The sequence below is a fragment of the Furipterus horrens genome, unplaced genomic scaffold, assembly GCF_987537825.1.
Source record: "Furipterus horrens unplaced genomic scaffold, mFurHor1.1.pri manual_scaffold_3, whole genome shotgun sequence".
Taxonomy (NCBI): Eukaryota; Metazoa; Chordata; class Mammalia; order Chiroptera; family Furipteridae; genus Furipterus; species Furipterus horrens.
The window spans coordinates 5,294,119-5,318,308 of record NW_028327173.1 but is presented as its reverse complement, the minus strand read 5'-3'; the positions used below and the strand labels follow the sequence as shown (position 1 = coordinate 5,318,308).

At 47.5% G+C, this 24,190-nt stretch overlaps 1 protein-coding gene across 2 annotated transcripts in view; it reads right to left on the bottom strand.

The window, feature by feature from the left end:
- SLC25A33 (solute carrier family 25 member 33) overlaps positions 1 to 17,206 on the bottom strand; it is a 28,285-nt gene extending 11,079 nt beyond the window's left edge. Inside the window, exons 1-2 of one of the 2 annotated variants that reach the window (XM_090268546.1) lie at positions 16,933 to 17,206; positions 5,008 to 5,187 (exon numbers count right to left, since the gene is read on the bottom strand). In XM_090268546.1, the coding sequence (XP_090124672.1) occupies positions 5,008 to 5,187; positions 16,933 to 16,985 (233 nt within the window). In that variant the 5' untranslated portion in view covers positions 16,986 to 17,206. Of the gene's footprint in view, positions 1 to 5,007; positions 5,188 to 16,409; positions 16,587 to 16,932 lie in introns of those variants that run through there. The other variant, XM_090268545.1, reaches the window with a different exon arrangement.
- Positions 17,207 to 24,190: the final 6,984 nt, after the last annotated feature.

The following is a 24,190-nucleotide window of genomic DNA, read 5'->3' as shown; positions in this document are numbered from 1 at the left end:
CTCTGTGAATGCGCTAAGAACAGTTAACTGTCTGCTTGCAGTGGGTAAGCTGTATGTGAATTACATCTTAATAAGCTGTTGAGAATAAAAAAACAACCCGAGGGAGGAAAGAAAGGCTCACTGAAAAAGACTGAGAAAGCAGAGGAGATCGGCAGAAACAGAATTTAAAACAAAACTTTGTTCTTGTGCTAAGTCAGTCGCTTACAACAGATAACTGAGAAAACTGGAATAGAAACTGTAGGTGAGTTAAAAAGTAGTATATCGGTATTAAAGTTCTTGAATTTGAAAACTGCTGTGGTTTTAAGAAAATACCCTTGTTCTTGGGGAGTAAATGCCGAAAAATTAAGGGCCATAATGCGTGTAACCTATTTAAAAAAACTGGTTCAGGAGAAGCACAGAATATACAGAACAAAAATGAAAAGACAAGTGTGGCAATATGTTAGAGATTCGTGACTAGAGGGAAAGCGTGTAAGCAAGTTATTGTACTGTTCCTGTAACTTTTCCGTAAGTTCGAAGTTATTTCAGAATAAAAAGTTATTAAAAAAAAAAAAGCTATATGCTGTAGGTTGTAAAAATACTGAGCACACAATGATAGGCCTGAAGTTACGGGAACAAGGGCTGGGTCAGGCCGATTCTTGGGTTCCTGTAAATCTACCATGCCGCATGGAGTTCCCAGTGTCCGTGAAGTTTCCCACTGGCCAAAAACAAGCCATCCGGCCCTTAACAGAGGCGTGAGCACTTAGTGTTTTCAAGTTTAAGTACTTTACTGCTACTCTTTCTTACCACGGGACTGAGTTTTAGGAAGCCAAGCTGTATGAACACACGTTTTCTTAAATAACACCTCACAGTCTAAAAGATTTCTGGACGGGGAGTGTAGTCAGAATGCTTGAGGTTTAGGTCGTGTCTGGCTCTGGTGAATACCCAGCGAGCGGCCAGCCCGGGCGGCACCCAAGCACACACGGCGGGGCACCCGCTGGCCCCGGGAGGCCTGCAGCTCTCATCTATAATGCAGCAGGGAGCAGTGTCCTCCGGTGACTCGGGCCTCTCGGGGCTGCAGAAAGGCTGTCTCCATAGTGACGCATCCTGACAGCGGGCAAAAAGTCAGCTCTGTTACATAATGCAAACTTCTAACCTTGCTGGATGTGTACAAAACTTTTCTGGAACAATCAAGCTCCTGCTATAAATAGTACACTTCAGCCTCAAAATAAAGCATGTGAGGATCCAGAGCAACTTTCCCACAGCCTTGCAAACTTCCATGCAGGAAAGAAATGCAAAAAGGAACGAGGGTCTTATTTGGAGCATTTCATCTTCACTAGTTTTAGATCATAATCCAAGACAAAGACCTCATCTGAACACATCAGTTTTATTTTTATAAGACAGAGACTTGATCACTAATACATTACTGTTCAGATCACAAAGGCACCTGAAGAAAAGTTACCTGAGTAACGTAAAGAACAGAAGGAGCTCTGATTAAAAAAATTAAAGGTTAAATCATAAGACTTTTTAAAGCAGATACCTGACATGATCTAACATATTATTCCCCTTTGGCAAATTTAACAGTGGGAGCCTTTTTAAGCATATTAAAAATATAAAGGCTACTGGTGCTAACAGGTGAACTGAGACACAAACACTGATTTGCATTTTAGAAATAAACTTCCTACAAACCAATTCTACTGTCTGTGAAGTCCTTTAAGGTAGTGCTTCCCGAAAACCCAGACCGATCAGCAGCCTGACCTTCGCTGCTGCCCTGGCTGAGGGGTGGTGGCTGGGAGGATCCGAAAGCAGTTCCGTAACCACACAGGGTAGAGGAGAGAGGTGGCCTCAACCAGCGTGGCGGCAGAGGGAAAAGTAGTCACATGCCACTGGAGGACCCTAAAGGCCGCCACCCTGTCTGCACGGTGTCTCAGTGACAGACCACTCTTAGGACCCGTCAGCAGGAAGACACACATTTCCCCCGAGGAGCAAGTCTGCTTTCTGTACAAGAGCACTAAGTAATACGATATCCCCTTTTTGCCTTCGCTACCAAGAAACTCAGTCATAAATCTCGTATTCAGAAAGCACAGGACGTGCCTATTATGACGGCAGCCAGTATCTTATTTACATGGTTGGGTGTGTGTTAAGCTCTTTATACGGAGTATCTACCGATGTGCCAAAATTCACTCATTCAATCGGTTTGTATTGAACGCTTACTAGGTGGCAGGCAGCCTTCTCGGTGGTTGGGACACTGTGGTGACCAAAACAAATCAAAGCCCCTGCCTCCAAGGAACCTCCTTGCTGTCAGGGGCAGGGAGAGAAAATAAGTAAAGTGAACGAGTAAGCTACCCTGTGTGTTGGATGGGAGGCTAATGCTGGGGACAAAAATAAGGCAGGGAGGAGTGATCACGCGCGAGGGGAGACCTAAATAGCTCGGTCACTGCAAGGCCTCCTGCAGAGGTGACCACTGGGCGCCAGTCATGCAGATAACGCCCAGTACCAGGGCCCTGAGACGGGATGTGCCAATGGCCCTGGCCTTTTAAAGGGACAGCTGAAGGGGTGTGCGAGGGGTGGCAGCTGTGTGGAGACCCGCAGGCCTCGGGGACAGGAAAGGGTAGTCCCTAGAGGCACCCGAGCGAGATGGAGCGTCTCGGCTGAGAGCAGACGAGACGGGGGGTGTGGGGGAGCGGGGAGCAGGTCTCGGGCCGCACCAGGCGGGAGCTCGTGCTGGAACACCGGTGGGACCCAGTGGCTTCCATCGGGACAGCGGCGCAGAAAGCAGAGAGAAGGGGAAAAGCCGCAGCCGGCGGGAGAGTGTGGGCCCAGAGTAGCCTGAGGTGGAGCCCTCGCCTCCAGCAGAAGCGATTCGGGAGTTCGCTGCTTTCCGATCTTTCTCTGAAAGAGGTAAATGCACACTAAAGATGGCCTTGAGCAAGTCATGTAACTCCAATTTGCGGTTCCTCACTTATAAAGCGGGGTAACATCACACCTGAGTGCTAATCTCACAGGGCTGGAGTGAAAACCCAATGACATAACACGACATAAAGCCGCCATTTTTAAATTGAAAGCTCTTAACTATCAGCTGAGAATCTTTACAATGCACATATACCAAGCTGCAGAAATAAAGCTTTAATTAAACAGCTCTTGGGGGAGACATGCCATTTTACAAACACTTTTCTAACAAAATAGCATTGTAACAAGACTTTTACTCAAAATTCCACTATTTCTATTTTGATGTGAACATGGATAAAGGGCTTTGAGAAGGGCTCATGCGGAAGTGGTGTCGCACTCCTGTGTGGCCTGGCTGCTGTGGGCCCGCAGTGACAACGGGCGTCTTGAGGACAGCGTGCTGTGGGTCCTGCTCCTGGCTTGTAATGACAGGGAGGCCTTTTTCTTTGATGTGCACTTTAATGAACAATGGTCCTAACTGGGGAGAAAACGTGCAGAGGCAGAGAGCTTTATTGGGGTTAGAGAGATCCCAGAGATGCAGAACACGCAACCTCAAACATCTGACCCCCAGAAGCAGGCTCATTTACTTTGCTGACCTCTAGGCTTTTGGGGAACAGTGTCCCCATTACGGTAAATCTATAAACCCACTAGTCATGAGTTATTTGGGAAGCACGTCAGAGAAGTTCACCTGGGGTGTTAGTGAAGCTGGCAAATTACCTGTCTGTTTCATTATGTCCCAGGCACTTGATGTTCCTCAGAAGAAAGGTGTCATTTGAGACACTGCCACTGCCCAAACACATAAAGGTCAACCGGGAAGGGGGTGTTTTCCCAGCCATGTCTTCCAGAGGACGTGGGGCTGTCTCCTGCCTGAGATCAGAGTGGGCCTGCCATCTGTTCCCCATCCCTGTCTCCTGTGCCCACCCTAACCTGCTGCCTCTGGGCCTCCGTTCCGTCTCAGGGTTTAACTTAAAAAACGGACTCTCCAGGGTCCAGCCTCCCGTCTCCGGCTGGGCTTCCAATTCCCTCACTTGGGCCCTTGTCCCCAGCAGTTGCTCTTGTGCCCAGTTTTACTCAATAAGCTTGGATGCACCCTCATCCGCCTTTGGCATGGATGCCTGGGTGCCTTGTAAGCAGGCTTTACAAACAAAATGTACCCAAAAATAAATTAAGTGCTTTCCAACTCATTCTCTCTTATCTAAAATGTGACTGAACCCTGTCCAAAGTGCTATGTATTGTGGGTCTTCAGACAGACAGGTCCACTTTGGTGTATCTTTTCCCTACATTTCCCAGCTGAACGACCACACTGACCAACAGCAGAGTCTCTCTTGAACAATTTCTGTTCCAGTGGTAAATTTCAGAGCTCTGACTACCAAGTGTAGACAAATTCAACTACTACTTACTGAACATCTCTTTTAAAGCACAAGGGCCCACGATAAAATTCTGATATCGTCATGAGCTCTTCTGAATTTCTGATTTTGCCTTAAGCACAGATACTGATAAGTCAAATTCAACTTATAGATATTTAGCTACTTCATTATTGAATAAGACATTTCAATGCAGTAAAAATAGTAACTTAGGCAGGTAGCCTATGTATGAAACAAAGATTTTAAAAACCATTTTATACTAAATATATATGGAAACTTTTCTATAACTGTAAAGTTATTTCCAAATAAAAAGTAAAAATATTAAAACATTGTTTCCAGTTTACTTCCTCTTAAGATACTCAAAACTCTTCTCTTGTTTTACATTTAAAATTTTAAATTTCACTCTACCACCCCATAGCTTCCTGCTGGGCCTCAGAAGGTTTTAGGCAAGAACACTTGGATGAAACAATTTACACATGAATTTTTGGTTTGCTCTGTTAGGTCTGCTTCAACTGCCCCTGGATGGTGACCACATACACTGGGCGAGCTGCTGCCAAGGGAACGAGGCCAGAGTGCAAAGGTATCGGTACAGAAACCTAACTCTCCAGTTTGGACAAAGGCTGTGCAAACAGAACATCCCATCTGATGGGCTTAATACACATTCCGGATCGATGGTGGGGGCAGGGGGTCTGGCAGGAGCCCGGATGGGGACTGGACTTACTTCAGAACCTGCAGAAGTCCAGGTGCCACGGACGTTGGTCTCACCATTCCAGCTCCACTAATGGTCCCCAGATGAACCTGAGGGTAATAGACGGTCCGCAGCGCTAATCTCGAAGACTGCAGCCTCGTCTTAATGACTTCCAGGGGACAAGTGAAAATAGCCCCCACCGTGCCCCCACACCTGCAGGAAGAGAAATCACAACAGGATCAGAAAAGCTCCGCCCTTCTCTGCACAAATGAAAGGTGAAATTTAACCTTTCTTTATTAAAAAAGGAGGACCTATGTTCACCTCATAATTAGAACATAGGGGAAGGCAAAAAAAAAAAAAATTATAGTTGAAATCCCAGCAGCAAAACTATTATTGACATGTTAGCACACCCTTTAGGGCTTTTCATGACTGCCTTTTTAACTTCCCTTTTCTTCCAGTGATATGTAGGTATTGTGAATGTCCATATATACACTTACATGGTCTGTAACGTCTGCAGGCTAGTCCTTGTATGGGTGTATATACTGTAACCAATTTCTTACTGTTAGACTGTCATGTCATTCCCAATTTCATTACCATGCTGCAATGAATATTCCAGAAAACGCATCGTTTCACAAACAAAATATTCAGGTAATGCTGTTTGAAAATCAATGTTTACTACAACACTTTTATTAAAATCTAATTAATTTGGACTCCATGGAAAGTTAAATCATAGCTTGCTTTTAATGACAAAAAAATTATCCTGTGTTTTCATTATTCACATTGTCTGAGTCAGGGTTCCCCTTTATAATTTTTTCATATCAAAACATTATCTGAATTAAAAACTTAAGTATTTTTCTTTAAGACAATTCATCCTAAAATATCTTCTTCCATCTTTTCTAAACAGTAATACCCACGAAACCACATGCCTGACGGGCTGGCGATAAGCAACAGTGTCGTGCACCATCTAAAGCCATCCCATACCACCGGCGATGCAGGCTCCACTCTTGGGGAAATATGGAGGAGGCTCAGGACCTATGTCTTCTTCATCTTTGTATCCCTGGCAACAGGGCTCCCAAGTTCATAAACAATGTTTGCGAAGCAAAGGAATCACTCAATTGGAGTTTCAGGAAGTGTCTTTTAAGGGATCTAAACGCTTGAAGATGGCACTCATTGTCTGCCTGCTGTGACCGTCCCAGGGGCACTTAGCCAGGCTACAGTGGTACCCGGCACCCAGCAGGTGGCCCACCACAAATGACACAGCACCAGCATCTCGGATTGGAGGCAGGAAGGACAGCCCTGGCTCACAGAACACTAGTTGGCTTCCCTCCTCCATGGGGCACTGAGTCTCACGCAGTGTTTTAGAATCAGGAGCCTGCAGCTCCAAAGAGCAAGTCAGACCCTGGTAACTAGGAGCTGGAAGCTATCAGCTCTAGCACTAGCGTTCCGACCCCCGTTTGAACGGCCTCGCGACAGGCATCCAGCCCTCCACCACCCTATGAGGCAGGAACTGTTACTTAGCCTCAGCTCACCCCAAGTAACCTACCTGTCAGAAGAAGAGAATAAAATGTACAGGTTTGGGGGGATGCAGGGAAGAAAATAGGCATTTTGGGCTCTTCAGGTAAACCTGCTTTAAAATCATGACGGTAATCACCCTAAATTAAGCTAAAAAGGGGGGCCAAAGCCCATCAACCACAAAAACCAGGCAGGGGTCAGTCAGAACAGGGCGGGAGCCGCCAGGAAGGCGCTGGTGTAGGACACGGCTAGCATCCCCCCCCACCCAGGGACTGGTGGGTGGGGGTTACCCTCGCTTTACAGGTGGGGACCCTGGGTCTCAATGCGGTTATACACTTTCTCAAAGTCCCAAAGCAGCTAAGTGTCTAAGCTGAAACCCAAACCCAGAGTGTCTGTCTGCAAAGCCTGTGTCTGTCTCAACACTCAGGTGTCCTCTCTGGGAATATCATGGAAAGACAGGCATTGCAGACAGCTTGGTCGGCTAGCTTACACTGTTTTCACTCAACACTCAAAATGGAAAACTGTTGATCAGAGAAGCAGGACTTTAAAACTCTGCTGTATCCTTTTGTATCAAGAAAAAATTGTGAGCTGAACTGAACACTGTTCTATACAATTGGCTCTAAGCACCAGAATGTAGCCACAGAAAACAGGATATAATGGGGAGTGTTTAAAAAGAGGTAAATGAATAACTTCTTAACCATGTCTATTCACACAAAATAATTACTCTTATCTATTACCATAACCAAATGCTTAAAAGGTAGATTTTAAAACAGTGGAAAACTTACATGCTACAGAGTAAGATAAAAAGTTAGCTGGCTCTGGCTGGTGTGGCTCAGTGGGCTGAGCGCCAGTCTGCGAACCAAAAGGTTGCCGGTTCGATTCCCAGTCAGGGCTCATGCCTGAATTGCAGGCCAGGTCCCCAGTTGGGGGCATGTGAGAGGCAACTGATCACTGTATCTCTTGCACATCAATGTTTCTCTCCCTTTCTCCCTCCCTTCCCCTCTCTTTAAAAAGAAATTTAAAAACTATTTTTTTTTAAATAGCTGAAATATATTTACGTTCGACAGAAAGATTCCTTATCACTGAAAAAAAGGAAAACCCAGAGCTTCTGGGTAAATTCTTTCATCAGAAAGTCAACAAATTCAAATATGACACAGGTCAACCACCTTTGCTTTGTCCCCAAGTCAGCTGCACGCCTTATCTGGCCAACTGTCATCCGAATCTATGCCACTGATCAAAGGACGGCCTTGAGGACAGTGTTTGCCTAACGAGGCAAATGTCCTACTATCGATGAGGCGGCGGCCTCTTTGAGGATGGCAAGCCACACTCACTATCACAGTCACTCTGTTATCTGCTGCCCACTGTGCCCAAGGTAGAAGGGGCAGCGGGGGTCACTAGGCCTTGCCTGGCCTTCCTGACCACGTACCTGGGGGGCAAACTAAGGCACTATAAACAGTGTTACTACTCGGAGGTCAGGCCTCCCTTACCTACTAGGAAAAACCTCTGCCAACGTTACAATGTCAGTATCGAGGGTGTGTAACCTCATCAAGAGCCCCGACCCTGGGACCCCTGGACTGGTCCCACCAGTGGTCCCTCCGCTAATCTCCTTTCAACCTTCCTTGGTCTGGGAACCCTGCAAATAGCACTAGGCACCTTTCCTTCCTCTGGTCCCCATGCTCCTTGACACCAAGCCAGCGGGGCCCACTAGTGTCCTTCCAGTCCGCCATGAGGTGACAAGACTGATACTAGGTAGGAAGGCACCCCTGTGCCCTTCTCATCCTGCTGGCATGGCCAGTGCAGGAGCCTCCCACCTGCAGGAAGCCTCTGGCCACAGAGCAGGTGACCCAGCTCTCAGCCTCACCAGCTCCCTCAATGCATGGAGGCCGGACCACTAGGGGCTGGGGACAGGAAGTCTCACTCAGCACTCCACATGCCACAGTGTTGACAACTATAACCTTCCTGTTCTGCACATACGGCCTGGGGCAGAACAGTTGGTGGCGGCCGGGCCGACTCTGCCCCCTCTCTCCGTCTTACTCCAGCTCCTCTGGGCTCAGCTCAGGCCCTGGGAGCCAGTGCTCAGCCAACAGGAAAAGTCGCTTTCAACGTCCAGTGACATGGTGACATGGTGCTGGCGTCAGGAAACAGACTCGTTCTGATGATACCAACGTCTCAGGCCACTGATACCCAAAGTGGGGCACATCCTTGAAGAGGTGTGCACAGCGGTCCACAGACATACAGGAAGAAAACAGCACAGAGAGAAATACATTTTCATTATGTTAATCGTTATCATCTCTACCATTTAATTTCTATTTTGTGTATATGTTTTCTTATATGTATAAGATTAACAGAGTAATATAAATATACCTGGGGGCAGGCACAAACGTTTTAACCACAGGCTGTGCGATCGAAGTCCGAAGACCACTGTTCTAGACCGGTGGCTGTCAACCAGGACAATGCTTCCCCCACCCTGGGACATCTGGCAATGTCTGGGGACATTTCTGGTCGTTGACATTGGGGAAGGGGTATTAGCATCTAGGGGGCAGTAGGGAGGCTGCTAAACGCCCTCTAATTGACGCCCAGCGCAGCCCCGGCCCACACCAAGCACGCGCTCATCTGGCGGAGGCTGAGCAGCCCTGTCCTAGAGCAACAAACCAGACACCATGTTTGAAGACGGGACAACGAACTCGGAGGCCACTGCAACTTGCCCTCCCAGCACCCACGCCTCCTCCTGTCTCAACAAGACCCCAGATGTCCTAAGCCATACAGCTTGGGTGGGATCGGCCCCATTTCTAGGTTTAGCGCCGACTCAGCAGTGGGCACACGACCGAGCCCGGGCAGCATGTGACGGGGGCAATGACCGCTTAGAGATGGGCGAGTGTCCGGGCTGGTCCAATCAGAGCTAAGCCCCAGACTTGTTCAATGGCGGAGAGGCACCAGCGCTGCGGCAAGCACGTGTGTTCATGCAGCGACCAACCCTGGAATCAGCCGGCACTGTATTTCTAGAAGGCAGAGCGGTCCTCGAGGTCCCACAGTGACACGGTTGGGCTATTTAGGTAAGTCCCAACTGATGCGTGGCTTTCGCTAGAATTCCAGTGACCGTGCCCTTCATCAAGTGAGTGGAACCAAAATCTTCCTGAGAACTGAAAGCCTCTCCATGAGCCCAGCCCTAACCCCTTACACCCAGGCTTCCCAGGAAAACACAGGGTTTTCCGATTATCACCAACCCTCCGAAAGGCAGTGAGGACGCACGTTCCTTGCAGGCTGGGTTTCCTGCAGCTCAGAGGCAGCTCCCCGGGTGTTCATTCACTTCCCGCTAAGGGACCGCTGCTCTGGCCCCCGACGGCAGGTCTGGAAGACATTCCCCAGGCTGTTGGTTCAGCAGCACGACCCCCAGGGTGGGAGCGCAGGGCAGGAAGGCCGCGAGGGGCACAGGCACCTGCCGCAGAGCGGTCACAGCAGGTGGCTCCTCTCTGAAACCCACTGGCTTCATTTTCTAAAAATCTATCACCTGGGTTGGTCTGTGCCTTCTTCTTTCACGACTTATTTCTTTTTCTATTAAAACATCCCTCCTCCCACTCTTCTCAGTCTTCTGGCCCAGAACCGAAGTCTTGTGTTAATAAACACAAAATTTATTTAACTCTGTCTTTTTACCCACATAGCCTGGCCTGATTTTTTTCCCTTGTGGATTAGGCTCCTATCCTCCAGTTTATAGCAGAACAAAGCTAGACTAATATATATGTTATTGTTGTTTGTTTTATTTTGGAGTTTCTCAGCTAGATTTTTTCTCTCTATTTTTAACATGCTTTTTTTTCCTTTACAATTTTTATTTATTTTTAAAAATTACATTTTATTGATTATCCTTTTTTTAAAAGTATATTTTATTGATTATGTTGTTACAGTAGTCCCAATTTTTCCCCCTTTGCTCCCCTCTGCCCAGTATCCCCCTTCCCTCCAGTAATCCCACCCCCCCTTAGTTCATGTCCATGGGTCATGCATATAAGTTCTTTGGCTTCACCCTTTCCTGTATTATTCTTAACTTCCCCCTGTCTATTTTGTACCAACCAGTTATGCTTCTTATTCCCTGCACCATTTCCCCATTTCTCTCCCTACCCCCTCCCAGCTGATAACCCTCCAAATGATCCCCGTACCTATGATTCTGTTCCTATTCTGGTTTGCTTAGTTGGATTTTGTTTTTATTTTTTTGATTCAGTTGTTGATAGTTGTGAGTTTGTTGTCATTTTAGTGTTCATAGTTTTGATCTTCTTTTTCTTAAGTAAGTCCCTTTGACATTTCATATAATAAGGGCTTGGTGATGATGAACTCCTGTACCTTCACCTTGTCTGGGAAGCACTTCATCTGCCCTTCCATTCTAAGTGATAGCTTTGCTGGATAGAGTAATCCTGGTTGCAGGTTGCCTTTCATCACATTGAATATTCCTTGCCAGTCCCTTCCTGCCTGCAAAGTGTCCTCTGAGAAATCAGATGATAGTCCTATAGGCACCCCTTTGTAGGCAACTCTCCGCTTCTCTCTTGCTGCCCCCAGAGCTCTCTCTTTATCTTTCACCTTTGACATCTCAATCATGATGCGTCTTGGTGTGGTCACCTCTGGGTCCAGCTCGCCCGGGACCCTCCGTGCTTCCCGGGCCTGTATGTCCATCTCCTTTGCAAAATTTGGGAAGTTCTCCTCCATTATTTCTTCACACAAGTTTTCAATTTCTTGCTCTTCCACTTCTCCTTCTGCCACCCCTATGATTTGTATGTTGGCACATTTAAAGTTGTCCCAGAGGATCCCAAGCCCCTCCTCATTTTTTTTCAATTCTTGCTTCCTCACTCTGCACTGGTTGTTTTTTTCTTCCTTATGTTCCAAATCATTGCTTTGAACCCTGGTTTTCTTCCTATCACCATTGGTTTTGTGTGGATTTTCCTTCATTTCACTTACATAGCCTTCATTTCTTTCCTTATGCATTTGCCATACTCAAGCATATCTGTCAAGCCTGTGAGCATCTTTACCACCAGTGTTTTGAACTCTGCATCTGTTAGGTAGGCTGTCTCCTCGTCTGTTAGGTTGGCTATCTCCTCGTTGCTTAGTTCTCCCACTGGAAACTTGATCTGTTCCTCCTTTTGAGCCATACTTCTTTGTCTCCTCATTCTGACAGGCTCCTGTGTTTATCTGCCTCTGTATCCCAGGTAGAGTTGTCACTCCTGTTACGTTTTAAGGGGCGGAGCCTTAGGGATTCGTCAGTACAGGGCGACCTGTTTCACCACGTTGTGGCTCTGTGTGTGTGGGAGGGGTCCAAGAGGGAACAACACCGCCTGCCTAGCACTCGCCCCTTTTCCAGGCACCTCTCCCACCTCCGCACAGGACTGGCACCCCTCTAGCTGCTGCCCTGGCCGTCGTTCCCAGAGTGGATGGGTCTGCGGATGTTCTAGGACCATGTGGCCCTTTAAACAAGCAGCCTCTGCTGAGAGACCAGCAGTTTCTGCTTCTGCCCCAACCCCCATTAGTCTGCACAGTCAGAAGCAATGAGGCTTGATTTTCCTTGTGCTGGGACTGTGAGCTGCATGGTCTGGTGAGGAGCTGGGAATGCTCCCCAGGTGTCCCTCCTGACTTTCTAAAACGTATGACTACACTTTCTGCTGGCCTGCTGCTGCCACCACTGCCGCCACCACAATGCGTCCTCTCCGCCCCGGCTCTGCCCCTCCTACCTGTCTGGATGAGTATTTCTTCTTTATTTCTTTGTTTGCTGGACTTCCATGCAGTTTGATTTTCTGGAACTTCTGGTTGTCTCTAGTTTTGAGGAGCTGTGTTCCTTCTTAGTTGTGGAGGGAGATGTAGCGTGTCTGTCTACGCCTCCATCTTGGCCATAAGTCTGATTATCCTTTATAATTTTTAAAAATTGAATTTACTGTAGTGACACTGGTTAATTATATAGATTTTAGGTACACAATTCTATAACATATCATCTCTATATTGTAGGGTGTGTTCACCACCCCAATTTTGTTTTTCATTGATTTGAGAGAGACAGGTGGACAGAGAATCATCGATGTGCTGTTCCACTTACTGATGCATCATTGGTTGTTTCTTGTATGTGCCCTGACTGGGGATCAAACCCACAACCCTGGTGTATAGGAATGATGCTCTAACCAACTGAGCTATAAAAAGTTTATATTATGCATACAAATTTTTACCTTTTAACTTTGAGTTTCAAGTAACAAGCATCATTTTAAAAAAATGTTTTCAACAAGAACCTCTGTTTTCTACAAATACTCTGGCTTATTTTTGGCACCACAGCCAAGACCAATATGCTTTTTATTATAATCGCCACCCAGCAAAGGGTACTGCCAGATGCCTGATCCCAATCCCTGGAGCTCTTCTGTAATTTCCCTTTCACCTGCTGTCTCTATATTCGCTCCTTGGAAAACACGAGTCCCTCTCTACAAAGAATTTTCTGGCATAAGGTTTAGAAGATTTCGATCAGGCAAATTCTGCATTCATTCATTCAAAGCAAAATGCATACTTTTTGATGCTACTAATTAACCTTCAGATGCTATTTCTTGTCTTCTATATCATTTAGAAAGAACATTTTAAATAGCATTGGGAATACATTAAAAATGCTATAATACTTTCTGAACCTTCAGAGAATCAGTATCTGTCACAAATCCACAAATCCAAAGTAATGTTACCTTGTGCCAACACAGTTTCAGGAAATCTTAATAGACCCATGTTCATAATTCACAAATAACTGAAGTACTGCTTCTCTTAATTCAGGACAAATCAACAAGCCGCATCAATCTATACTTCCAGGCATGACGCACAACACCTTTTGCTCACTAATTGATCGCTGAGCAAGTGTGGGTTCAGCATTTGTAACAGGTGCTACTGGACTTGGGACACACCAGTGAAGAAAACAGACAGGGCTGCCATCCTCACGAAGCTTACATTCTAGCAGGAATCTTTTATCCAAACACCACATAGTTTTTAAAAGTGCTTGTTACATATATGAAATACACTGGATGAAATCAATTTATAGTCTTGGTATGCTAATTAAGCTATATATAAAATATTACATGCACATTATATTTGTCTTATCAAAATTTCTTCAAGTGTTTGAAAAAAGCCTTACCTCTTGTCTATACTGTTCCCCTAACAAACATATTAACATGTGCCTCACACTTCAAAAGTAACCATTAGCTGATACAGATTAAACCTGCAGGCAAAAGCCCGTACAGGAGTACACCAAGTGACCGCTGTCCATAAGGGGGAGGGGGGACAGATTTTGAAAATATCTTGGATTATATATTTTAAAACCTTAAGGACATACCATATGCCCATTAGGATAGATAGTAAGGACTACATAAGTATATTGGATAACAAAAGAGAAAAATCATGCCAGAAAAGTAAGACCGGAGGCATATAATCCAGGTCATTAGCCTCTACACCTAATGACAGCTTAGTCTATTTCAGGCGCTGAGGACGTCCCCCAAATCGCACCCTGCGACGCTCCTGCTTGCTCAGCAGGGGAAGGACGTCACTAACACTGCATGGACAACCAGAGCTGGACAAGGAAAATGTAAGGGTTTTTTCTCAACACACCTAAGGCCTAGACACAGAAGGGCCACTTCAGGAGATGAGACGGTTTAAACAGAGAAGGAAGGACAGGTTTTGTTATGGAATAACAGGGAAATCTGTGTGAATACATTCAGGGTTCTGACAATACTCCCCAGATTTTGAGGTAGGAGGAAAGAAAGCAGAAAACAGTGAAATACCTTAGAGACACTGAAAGTCAACATGAAATGAATGAGGGTCACTCACGTGGAAGCCACCCCCCCCAACAGATGGTTTATGAACATGCTGGTAGGTGCCAAAAGCCTTAAAAATGTGTTTTAACTCAGCAATTGTACTTCCAATGGCTTATCCAAAGGAAATACAGTAATTACAGAACTACACACATACACACAGGGACATCCAGTCATTTATATTGGCTAAAAAACAGCAACGAGATCAGAAATTATGGAATCAGAGTAAGTCAGCTGACCCTCTCGTAAATGACTGGAACATCCTCAGTGAACCCGTCCCTGGCTCAGAAGCCGCCTTCCTCACCACCACTGCCCGGTACGCCTCCACTAAAGGCACCCCCAGAGCCGACCACGCTGCCATTAAAATGCAACAGATTACTGGGAAGAAAGCAATTTCCAAAACATGAGCCTATTTGAAAATTCACTACAGAATTACATTTGATGCACATAGACATCCACCCACTGAGCCTTTCTCTAAAGGGCTTATTTCTAGGTGTTGGTTTGCCGGTGGTGGTTCTTTTAGTTGTCTTCTTTCTTAAAGGGAAACACTGCATTAAAAAGATGATTTACAGCTTCATGTAGGACTATTTTCATCTTTGCACAAAACCTAAGAAACTGTCTTTTTACAAAATAATTAAATCTGAAAGACTATTCGGTTGTTTTGAGTGTAGTTTTTATTTTCTAGGATCTAAAATTAATTTTAACCACTCATAAGCCTGATACCTGATAAAATATTTATTCCACATCATTCATTAATGACAGCATTAAAGTTGTTCGATGTCAGTTTCTAACGGCTATTCAATAAGCAGGAGACATAAGACATTTAAAAAGCGAGGGCTGACTGCTCTTCAAAGGAAGTGGACTTAGTCCTCTGGAAAGCCGCCAGCCTGACAGCGCGGAAACTAGTTACTCAGAACAAAGCAGCATGTCATCTGCCGGGCCAGGCGGGAGCGCTGGGCCCACTGACTTTAACTCCATGATACATCCCTTCGCCACTCGGACACTGTAATGCTCGCCCCTAAGAGAAATGCAAGCATTTCTAGTGGGAAGGAATCAAAACCCACTTAGCTACTCTGAAAGCCTGCTCTCGGCAGACTGATCTTCCTTCTGGAGTATCTACCAGTAATCCCGAAGTGCTGCTAATGAAGAGCTGAAACCTGTTAAATTCGGGGCTTCAGGCACTACCCTAATGAACTCGCTCCATTTTCATCAGGCCAGGGTGGCTGTGCAGGCAGCTTTCCGAGGAGGCGGCAGCCAGAGGGCACTGTGAAGGGCGCGTAGGGAGATCTGTCAAGACAGGGCAATCCATTACGCAGCCAGCCTCACGGAGGAGGCTGCCCCAGGGCTGCAAGCCTCTCAGCATGACACCGAAGAATTCTTTACAAGACCGCAGTAAACCAAGATCACTGAGGATGACATCGTTAGAAAAAAAAATGATCCTTTTTGGCTTGGAAAAATGGTTTTAATAATAGGGCCAACTTGCTTAAAATTCCCCACAATGACAAATTAATACGTTGTCCTAATTTAGGAATTGTTCCCCCTCCCCCCAAGCTGAAACATCCACGGGGAAATGAAGCGACAGGATGAGAGGGAACGATGAGGAAGAGAAGAATGAGAACTTCTCCGTATCCATGAACAACCACTGTTTTTGGGGGGGACTGAAAAAACAAAGAAACTGCCTGAGCACCCACAAGAACCCGTGCGTCAGGCTCAGACCCTTTCCGCCACCGTTAATTTCACAGGTACGTTCTCAACCGTGACTCGTTTGTAACAAGGAACATATCCAGGCAGCAATCGAAGCTGTAACTAAAACGCTCACATCAAGAGGCCAATTCAGAATAAACCCCAGTTTTGCCGTGCCAGGCCTGTGAGGTCCTCAAATAAGACTCCACACATCTGGAAGCCTCCAAAAGGGCCCAAAGTCACAGGATGTATTAAAAGAGAAAAAAAAAAAATTACGAATGCTCAAAAAGATGTTAAAAGTCTGTTTTCGGAAGAGACAAGCCAACCAGCTCTCTTCCCCACTCCCGTGAGCACCCCACCTCCATCAGAATGCGCGGCCTCCATTGAGAAGCATCAGGAGCACGACGATCAAACGAACGCAGCTCTGCAAACGGAACAGCTCACCTTGGACGACGCGTCTGCCAGCAGGAAGGAAGCACTTCCACACGCCGGCCTGACCTTGCTTTCTCCCGGGTCCCCCAATCGGTCCCCCAATCGGTCTCCCACAGGTTGCTGGCCAGCATGGCGGTTCGCCAGCACTTCCCGGCCCCCCGCGGACAGGCTGTCTGAACGCGGCCCGGCCCACCCCGGGAGCCCATCAGACTGCCCAGGCACTGGGACTGAGAGGGCAGCGTGGCCAGGGCGGCCCGCCCCTGCGTGACCCTCGTCACACCAGCCTGTAATTTTGTTTAAAAGGATTAAACGCTGGAGACGCCGCGGGGAGGGGGATGGGCGTGGGAGCGCGGCAGGCTCGCGGGGTACAACCACCCTCGGGGGATGCGAACCCGGGACGGGAAGAGGCCGGCGCCTTCCGGGCCTCATCACCGCCCCGACGTCAGGACTTCCTCCTCCGGGAGCCGGCGCGCGTCGGTCTGGGAAGGGCCGGTAACCAGCCGAGAGAGAGGCGGGGTCGGGCCCGGACGCTCACCCGCCGGCGAAGAGGTGAAGCAGCGTGTTTTCCTGCTGAGCGCCCGTCGCCATGGCCGCGCTGGTGCCACTGGCACGAGGGGGCTGTAAGGATACGCGAGGTGGCCCGCTCCGCTGGCGCCGCTGCTCTCAGGCGTCCGCCGGCACCGCCTCCATACACGCGCACCCCCAACACTGGCTCCCTCGGCCCGCGGCCTCCGCGGCGTGGCCCCCGGCCCCTCACCGGCCTCTGCGGCGCGCGCCGGTCGTCCAGTGGGACCACACCGCGCGGCCGTCACGTGGCGGGGGCCGGGTCATGACGTCATGCGGCAGCAGCGCGCGCTGGGGCGGGGAACGGTGGGGGTGTGGGTGCGGGTCTGCGCGCCCATTGGCCAACGGGCAGATGTGGGCGGTGCGAATGCAGAGCTCGGGGCGGGGTTCCGTTGGGGGCACAAGACTGGGCGGGGCCGGCCGGGGGCCGAGAGGTGGAAGAAGAACCCACTCGAGCAGCCTGCGCCCTGCTCGCAGGTGACACGCTGGGTTTGGCAGTCTGGCGAGCCTCTGACCTTTTTACTTTCTTAGTCTATTTTTTTACTTTACTTTTTGATACTTACAATGCGTAAACAGGTATAGAATTACATACGATACGTCACCATCCAGGTCAGGGAAAAAACAATCGGAAGAGCCTAAAACCCCACGGGCACCCCTAGTATCATTTTATATATTTTTATTTTGCTAGAAATAGCATTACTCGTTGCAATATGCTTTTTGGTCTATTTTTTTCTGATCATCTCCAGCCGAGACTACTGAGCTCCAAGCTTCTATATCCAAGCCGCTTCTCTACTTGTACGGCCTTGGGTCACTGTCAGACTCAGCCTGGCATCTTCTTACCTCCGGGTCTCGATACCGGGCCTTCCCTGGCTCCCCTTGCGGCATATCTATCACAGGTCTCCAGTTAATTGCCTCATCTAGGTTTCTGCAGTTACTTTGTTGATCGATTTGTTTAAGGTGTCCCTCTGTCTCTGGAGTGTCAGCCTCAGAACTGCGGGGACACTGTTTCATTTGCACACAGTTGTTCCTGACAAGGTATCTGTGGCTAGTGATGCCCGAGAAGTTAATGAATAAATGTCCCTCACTGAGCTCATCGGTTTATTCTTCCCCTCCCCCGAACCTCTTTTATTTCCTGTCCTGGAAATATGATGACACCACCGTCCACACAGTGACGGAGGCCAGAACCTTTCCTGGTACCTTGACTCCTCCTCTCTCTCCCTCTCTCCTCTCTCCTCTCTGTCTTTCTGGCTCACTCTCTTTTTCTGATGCTCACTTCCAACAACACCCCCCTCCAGGCTCCCCAACAGTCCATTACTCACTCACCTGGCACTTCTTTTTTTTTTTTTTTTTTTTTTGATAATTCAACAGCCATTTTATTATTGTTGTTGTTGTATTTTTTATAGCAATCACAGAAAATTTATTTCAATTGTAAAAATTCTTACAATTTCTCAAGTACAAAAACACTTAAGCACATTCCCACGAAAAGCTGTTCCTCCTTAAGAAGGAAAACTTATCTTTGTTTTACACTCAGGTTTGTACAAAAACCATACAGATCCTAATTTTATTTTGAAAACATTTTTGGTTTGAATTGTTTTTCCATTTTTTAATTGCTGTTCTACTACAGTTGTCCCATTTTCTCCCCATTGATCTCCCCTGCCTCGTCCACCTCCCCCTCTCCTAAAGTCAGCCCCCCCCCTTGTTGTGCATGTCCATGGGTCATTTATATCAGTTCTTTGATTAGACCCTTCCCCTGCTTTCCCCCTTCTCCCCCTCCCCCGTCCCCTCTGGTCACTGTCAGTCTGTCCCTTGTTTCCATGCCTCTGGTTCTACTGAGCTCGTTTGTTTTGTTCATTAGGTTCCTGTATCAGGTGAGATCGTATGGTATTTGTCTTTTGCTGCCTGGCTTATTTCACTTAGCATAACTCTCTCCAGTTCCGTCCATGTTGTCACTGGGCACTTCTATCTCCTGAAATTCTCCCAAAGCCATCCCCTTCTCTGTGTCCTTTCTGCAGCTGCTGCAGTTTCAAGCTTAAAGCAATACCTTGACCAGACCAAGCTGTTAGATGTCCTGTTCGTAAACACGAAAAGAGCTTAAGTCGACGGGGAATTGTGTGCAAACACAGGAGCTGGGGATTTGATTGCTGGGAGTCTTTAAAAACAGCTCTCGGGGGCAGTCATCCAAAATACAAATACAGTGAGTACTCTATATTAAAACCATTACTCCCAGGTCCAGAAAGGGGGTAAGCCGTACTAGCGCTCCACATGTGGGGATAAAGAAGGAAGGAAGGAAAGAAGGCGCGCAGGAAGAAAAAGTGTTTCTGATGCTTCGTGGATCTCCGAAATCCCTTGCTTTAGTTGCTTAAGGAGTCAGTATTAGTCTTAGCTGAAGATTTACGAGGCAGAAGGAGAAAGAAGGAGGAAGTAAGGTGACCTGGCTAGCCAGAAGGGAGCCGCTCCCGTCTGGGTGAAATTTTAAACCTGAGGAGACACTGCCATCCTTGGAGCACAGCCCACCACCCTAGCTGCTGTCTCACACAGGGGTGTGAGGCTGCGACCCAGGCCTCTAATGCCCAGGCAGCACCCAGCCTCCTGCCTTCTCCCCCAGCGTCAGTCTAGGGCTGGGCTAGACACCTCAGCAGGCCTCCCCACCTGCTTGTCAATAATAATGCTGCATTCAGGTTAGAGTTTTCCCAAGGTCTGTCCTGTATATTATCTCGCTGGATACTCTCAATGTTTGGCAGCCCTGTTGTTTTCGTCCCCTTTTTAAGGACAGGCGGGATAGATTTGCTCAAGGTCACACAGCCAGTTCGTGGCTGATGCAACAGTCTTTCATGCCCGCATGCCTTGGAACATGCTGTGACCTAGGACTCCCCCTCCCATTGCCGGCCAGACGGAGGAAGCTACCCGACTCATCCACTCATTCATTCATTCAGCACACACTTGCTGAGCTTTTACTCTGTTCCAGGCAGTGGTCTAGGCTCTGTGGGGTACGGCAGGGATTAAAATGGCTAAAAATTCTTAGCAAAACAGTAGCAGTCAAATCCAGCAATAGAGGAAAAGGATAATACATCATGATCAAATGAGATAGGTCCCAGTAATTTGAGGTTGGTTTAACATTCTAAAATCAGTCAATACAATGCAGCACCTGTTGTCTATTGATTTAATATGATTTCAAATCCACTTGTTTGTGACAAAGAAAAAAAAGCTGCTTTGATAGAAGAATGAAACAAGATGCCATCATGTTTACGTCTGTTGTCATTGATAAGCAGTCAGCAGCCTAGCAGCTGAGGGGCTCCCCCTGGGGGCTTATAAGAACACGTGGAGAAGCAGCTATGGCGATGGGACATTCAGACTTTTAAGAGTTCGTGAGGACTGTTTGAGAGTTTCAGTTTGGACAGAGGGAACTCTTCTTCGCTAGTAATGAAGACCCTCAGGGTCGTGTCCTGTCTTGGTGAAGTACTCCTGGAAGACAGTGGTGATTAACATCTTAGCCCCCAGTGAAAGAAATCTGCCCGCCCACCAACACTGGCATCTCGTTCCCTGGCAACGTGCCCTAGCAACAGAGGCCTCGCACGGTTCAGCTGGCAGCAGGAAATCAGCTCTTTTGTTGGTTGTCACCACTCCCAGGGCCTCCTCGTAGAAAAAGATACACCTCTGTTGAACTTTAAATTCTACTCATTCGCCTGTCCTTGCCTGGAACAATAGTGTGATTAATTTGTTGTTTTTTTTTGGAATATGATTTTCTTTATTTGGCTTATTAAGAACTATTATCCTGTATACTATTGGCCTGTGAAATTATTATAATTGTCACAGCAAACCTGTGCTGAATAAATTGCTGGCCAAGACAAAACTCAGTTTCTAAATCATACTTTTGCAGCCTCCCCAAACAAAAACAGAAACAAACTGGCATATTAACAGAATAAAGGAGAAAACCCCAATGATCATGTCAATAGATGCAGAAAACACATTTGACAAAACTGAATGCCCATCTTTTAAAAAGATTCCCAGGAACTGGGAACAAGAAAGAATTTTACTACCTGAGAAAGGGTGGCTGCAGCAAACCCACGGTGGCCTTTTGCTTTGCAGGATGACCCCTAACCCACGAGCCCCACTAGCCAGGGCCTGCACTTCTTTTTGAACAGCCATTACCTATATGTTGTCAGTCCTCTGGTGCGTCAGCCCCTCTGGCACTTCCTTATATGAACTCATTGGACAAGGAAGTACTATTTTGCTTGCCCTTTCTCCATTCTTGGCCATCTGCTTCCAACTCATCCCTGATGGCCTCTGAGGTTTGTAGACTGTCCGCAGGCCCTGTGAGTTACTCCTAAGGAATTTGTATGTAGAATTGACCCTAGTTGGAGGAGACTGTTGGTGTTCCCTTGGTCATCTTGGAAGCTAGTCCCTTCCTTGAGGCTCTTAATTTTTTTTTTGAAAACCTGATGCTGTTTCAGCTGAACAATTGGCAAGACCAGCTACAGTCTTCTTTTGTTTTAAATATTTATTAATTAAATAATTTATTTTTTAGAGAGAGGGGAAGGGAGGGAGAAAGAAAGGGAGAGAAACATCAATGTGAGGAGAAACATTGATTGGTTGCCTCTCATATGCACTCCGACCGGGGACTGAACCTGCAACCCAGGTACGTGCCCTGACCGGGAATCGAACTGGCGACCTTTCACTTTGTGGGACGACACCCAACCCACTGAGCCACACCGGTCAGGGGCAAGGCCAGCTGCATTCTTCAGGAGGCTCTGCAAGCTGAGCCTTCTATATGCAAGGCCTGTGTGAGGGTGAGAGTGTCATTCACTGCTAGCCAGGCTCTCTCTCACAGGCTGGAACCTGGTGTTCCTGGCTTTGTCCCTGTGCCCGAGTGTCCTTGACCATTTCTTAGAAGGAAAGCACCTTTGGGAAAGTGTCAATTCTAACAGGCCCAGACTTGTGTTTCTAGTATATTTCAAACGATGCTTGGAATCTGAAGGGCATTCACATTAACCGATGACTCTCATAGCTGGCCTATCTGACTGCCCAGGGTAGAAGATGCCCTTTTCCCTGTCTCCTCCTTCCCGCCCACTCTCATGTTTGTCCCAGCTTCCGGGAGGCAGTAGAGCATAGGGTTATGTTCCCCAAACTGCCAAGTTACTTAATAACCCTCTGCCTCAGTTTCCCCACCTGTACTGCCAGGCTAGCTATGCTGCATACTTCAGAGTGAAGACTGATTATAATAAATCTGCTAACCCGTTATATGCACCAGGCACTGTTCTAACTCCTCCTAGGACTCTGTAGCATGAACTGTGATTGTAACCCCATTTACGATGCTAGGGAGAGGGCAAATAGCTGGCCGGCAAGTAAGTGGCGGAGCTGGGATTTGAACAGAGGGAATGCCTTGGCAGAGGGCATACACCTCACCACCCAGCTGTACCTAATGGCCTTAGAGTCCTGCCCATGGCCAGTACAGAACAGAGCCATTTTTTACCTGGATTCTCACCAGGATCTATTAGAATCCATGGAAATGCTCAAGAACTCGTTTTCAATGTAGAAAAGCAGAATGAGCTGGTGAGAAAGGTCAAGGATGTGCGTGATCCTACAAGAAGGGAGCCTGTCATTTACTGAGCACGTGCTATGTGCCAATTTTGTGCAGCGGATGCTGCAAACAATCCCGTATCCAAAGCTCCGGGTGTGTTTCACAAGTCAGAGCTGTTCCGATGACGTTTGAGATGTCAGATGATGCGGATACCATGACATTTTAGACCACAGGCCTGGCCCAGGGAAGCACTCTGCCACCACGCACGAAACGGTTCTGATTAGTCACACTGCGTGTGATTTAAAAACACCCTGTAAATAGCCTCCTGGTCAGGCAAGGTCAAGGTTTGCCACCAAATGAAGTGCGGCCAGGTCAGGTTCTCTGCCAGTTTTCAGGGCTTTTGGATTTAGAATTGTGGATGAGGGACTGTGGAGTGGCATTTCATTTCCTTCTCCCACCGCCCCTGCCAGGTGGGTCTTCTCTTGCCTAGGTGGCCCCGCTGAGTACTTTGCCCGAGGTCACAGAGCTGAGAGAGTCACACGAGAAGAGCACACACCAGAGTTAGGTCACAGGCTCTCTCCTTTAATCCTCCCAGCAAGCCGTGGCCTCTGAGCAAGCCACCCCTGCCTGCAGAATGAGTGCTTTACCGCCGTGCTGGGGTCCAAGTTGATCATCCCCGCCCCAGGGTCAGGCCATGAGGGTTTGAATTCTAGAACCCCGGGCCAGCCACCCAACCTCTCCAAGCTTCTGTATCCCCAGCTGTAAAAAGGAGACAGGATAACAGAACCTGCCTCCCAGGGCTGTGGTGAGCATCACGTAAACTAATTGTGCCTCCACCGGAGAACCTGCAGGTGAAAAATGAGTCTTCTTGTCACGCTTTTGGCTTCCCATGGGAGGTGGCTGATAGTTGGCGACTATGCTTTCCGCCAGCCTGCTCATGCCACCACACTGTGTCCTCTTCACCCAGGCCCTGCCCCTCCTACCTGTCTGGATGAGTATTTCTTCTTTATATCTTTGTTTGCTGGACTTCCATGCAGCTTGATTTTCTGGAACTTCTGGTTGTCTCTAGTTTTGAGGTAGTTGTATTCCTTCTTAGTTGTGGGGGGGAGATTCAGCGTGTCTGTCTATGCCTCCATCTTGGCCAGAAGTCCGCTAACCCCAAACTTTAAAGACCACCTACATGGTATTCATATGACCCCCAATCTCTATCTGCAGCCTCACCCTTCTCCTGAGATATGTTCTGGAACATCCACCTCCTGGACACTTCCAACGGGTGTTGAACGGGCAGGCGGAATTTAATGCTGATGAAGCATTTCACCCCCCACATACCTGCCATCCCGCTTGCTACAAAACTCCTACGAATCTCAGATGCAACACAACAAACCACTTAAAAAAATTTATTTATATAATTTCAGAGAGAAGAGAATGGAAGAAGAAAGAGAGGGAGATAAACATCGATCAGTTGCCTTTCATACGTGTCCCCGCTGGGGACCTGGACCGCAACCCAGGCACGTGCCCTGACCCGGGGGATCAAATAGGTGACCTTTCGTTTTTCGGGATGATGCCCAACTGACTGAGTCAGGGCCAGCCAGTCAGGGCAACAAACCACTTTTTAAAGACAAAACTGAGTTGTTCTCTGATTCATTTATTTTAATTGCAACAATGTGGACAAAACATTTACCATTTTAATCATTTCTAAGATCACAGTCTC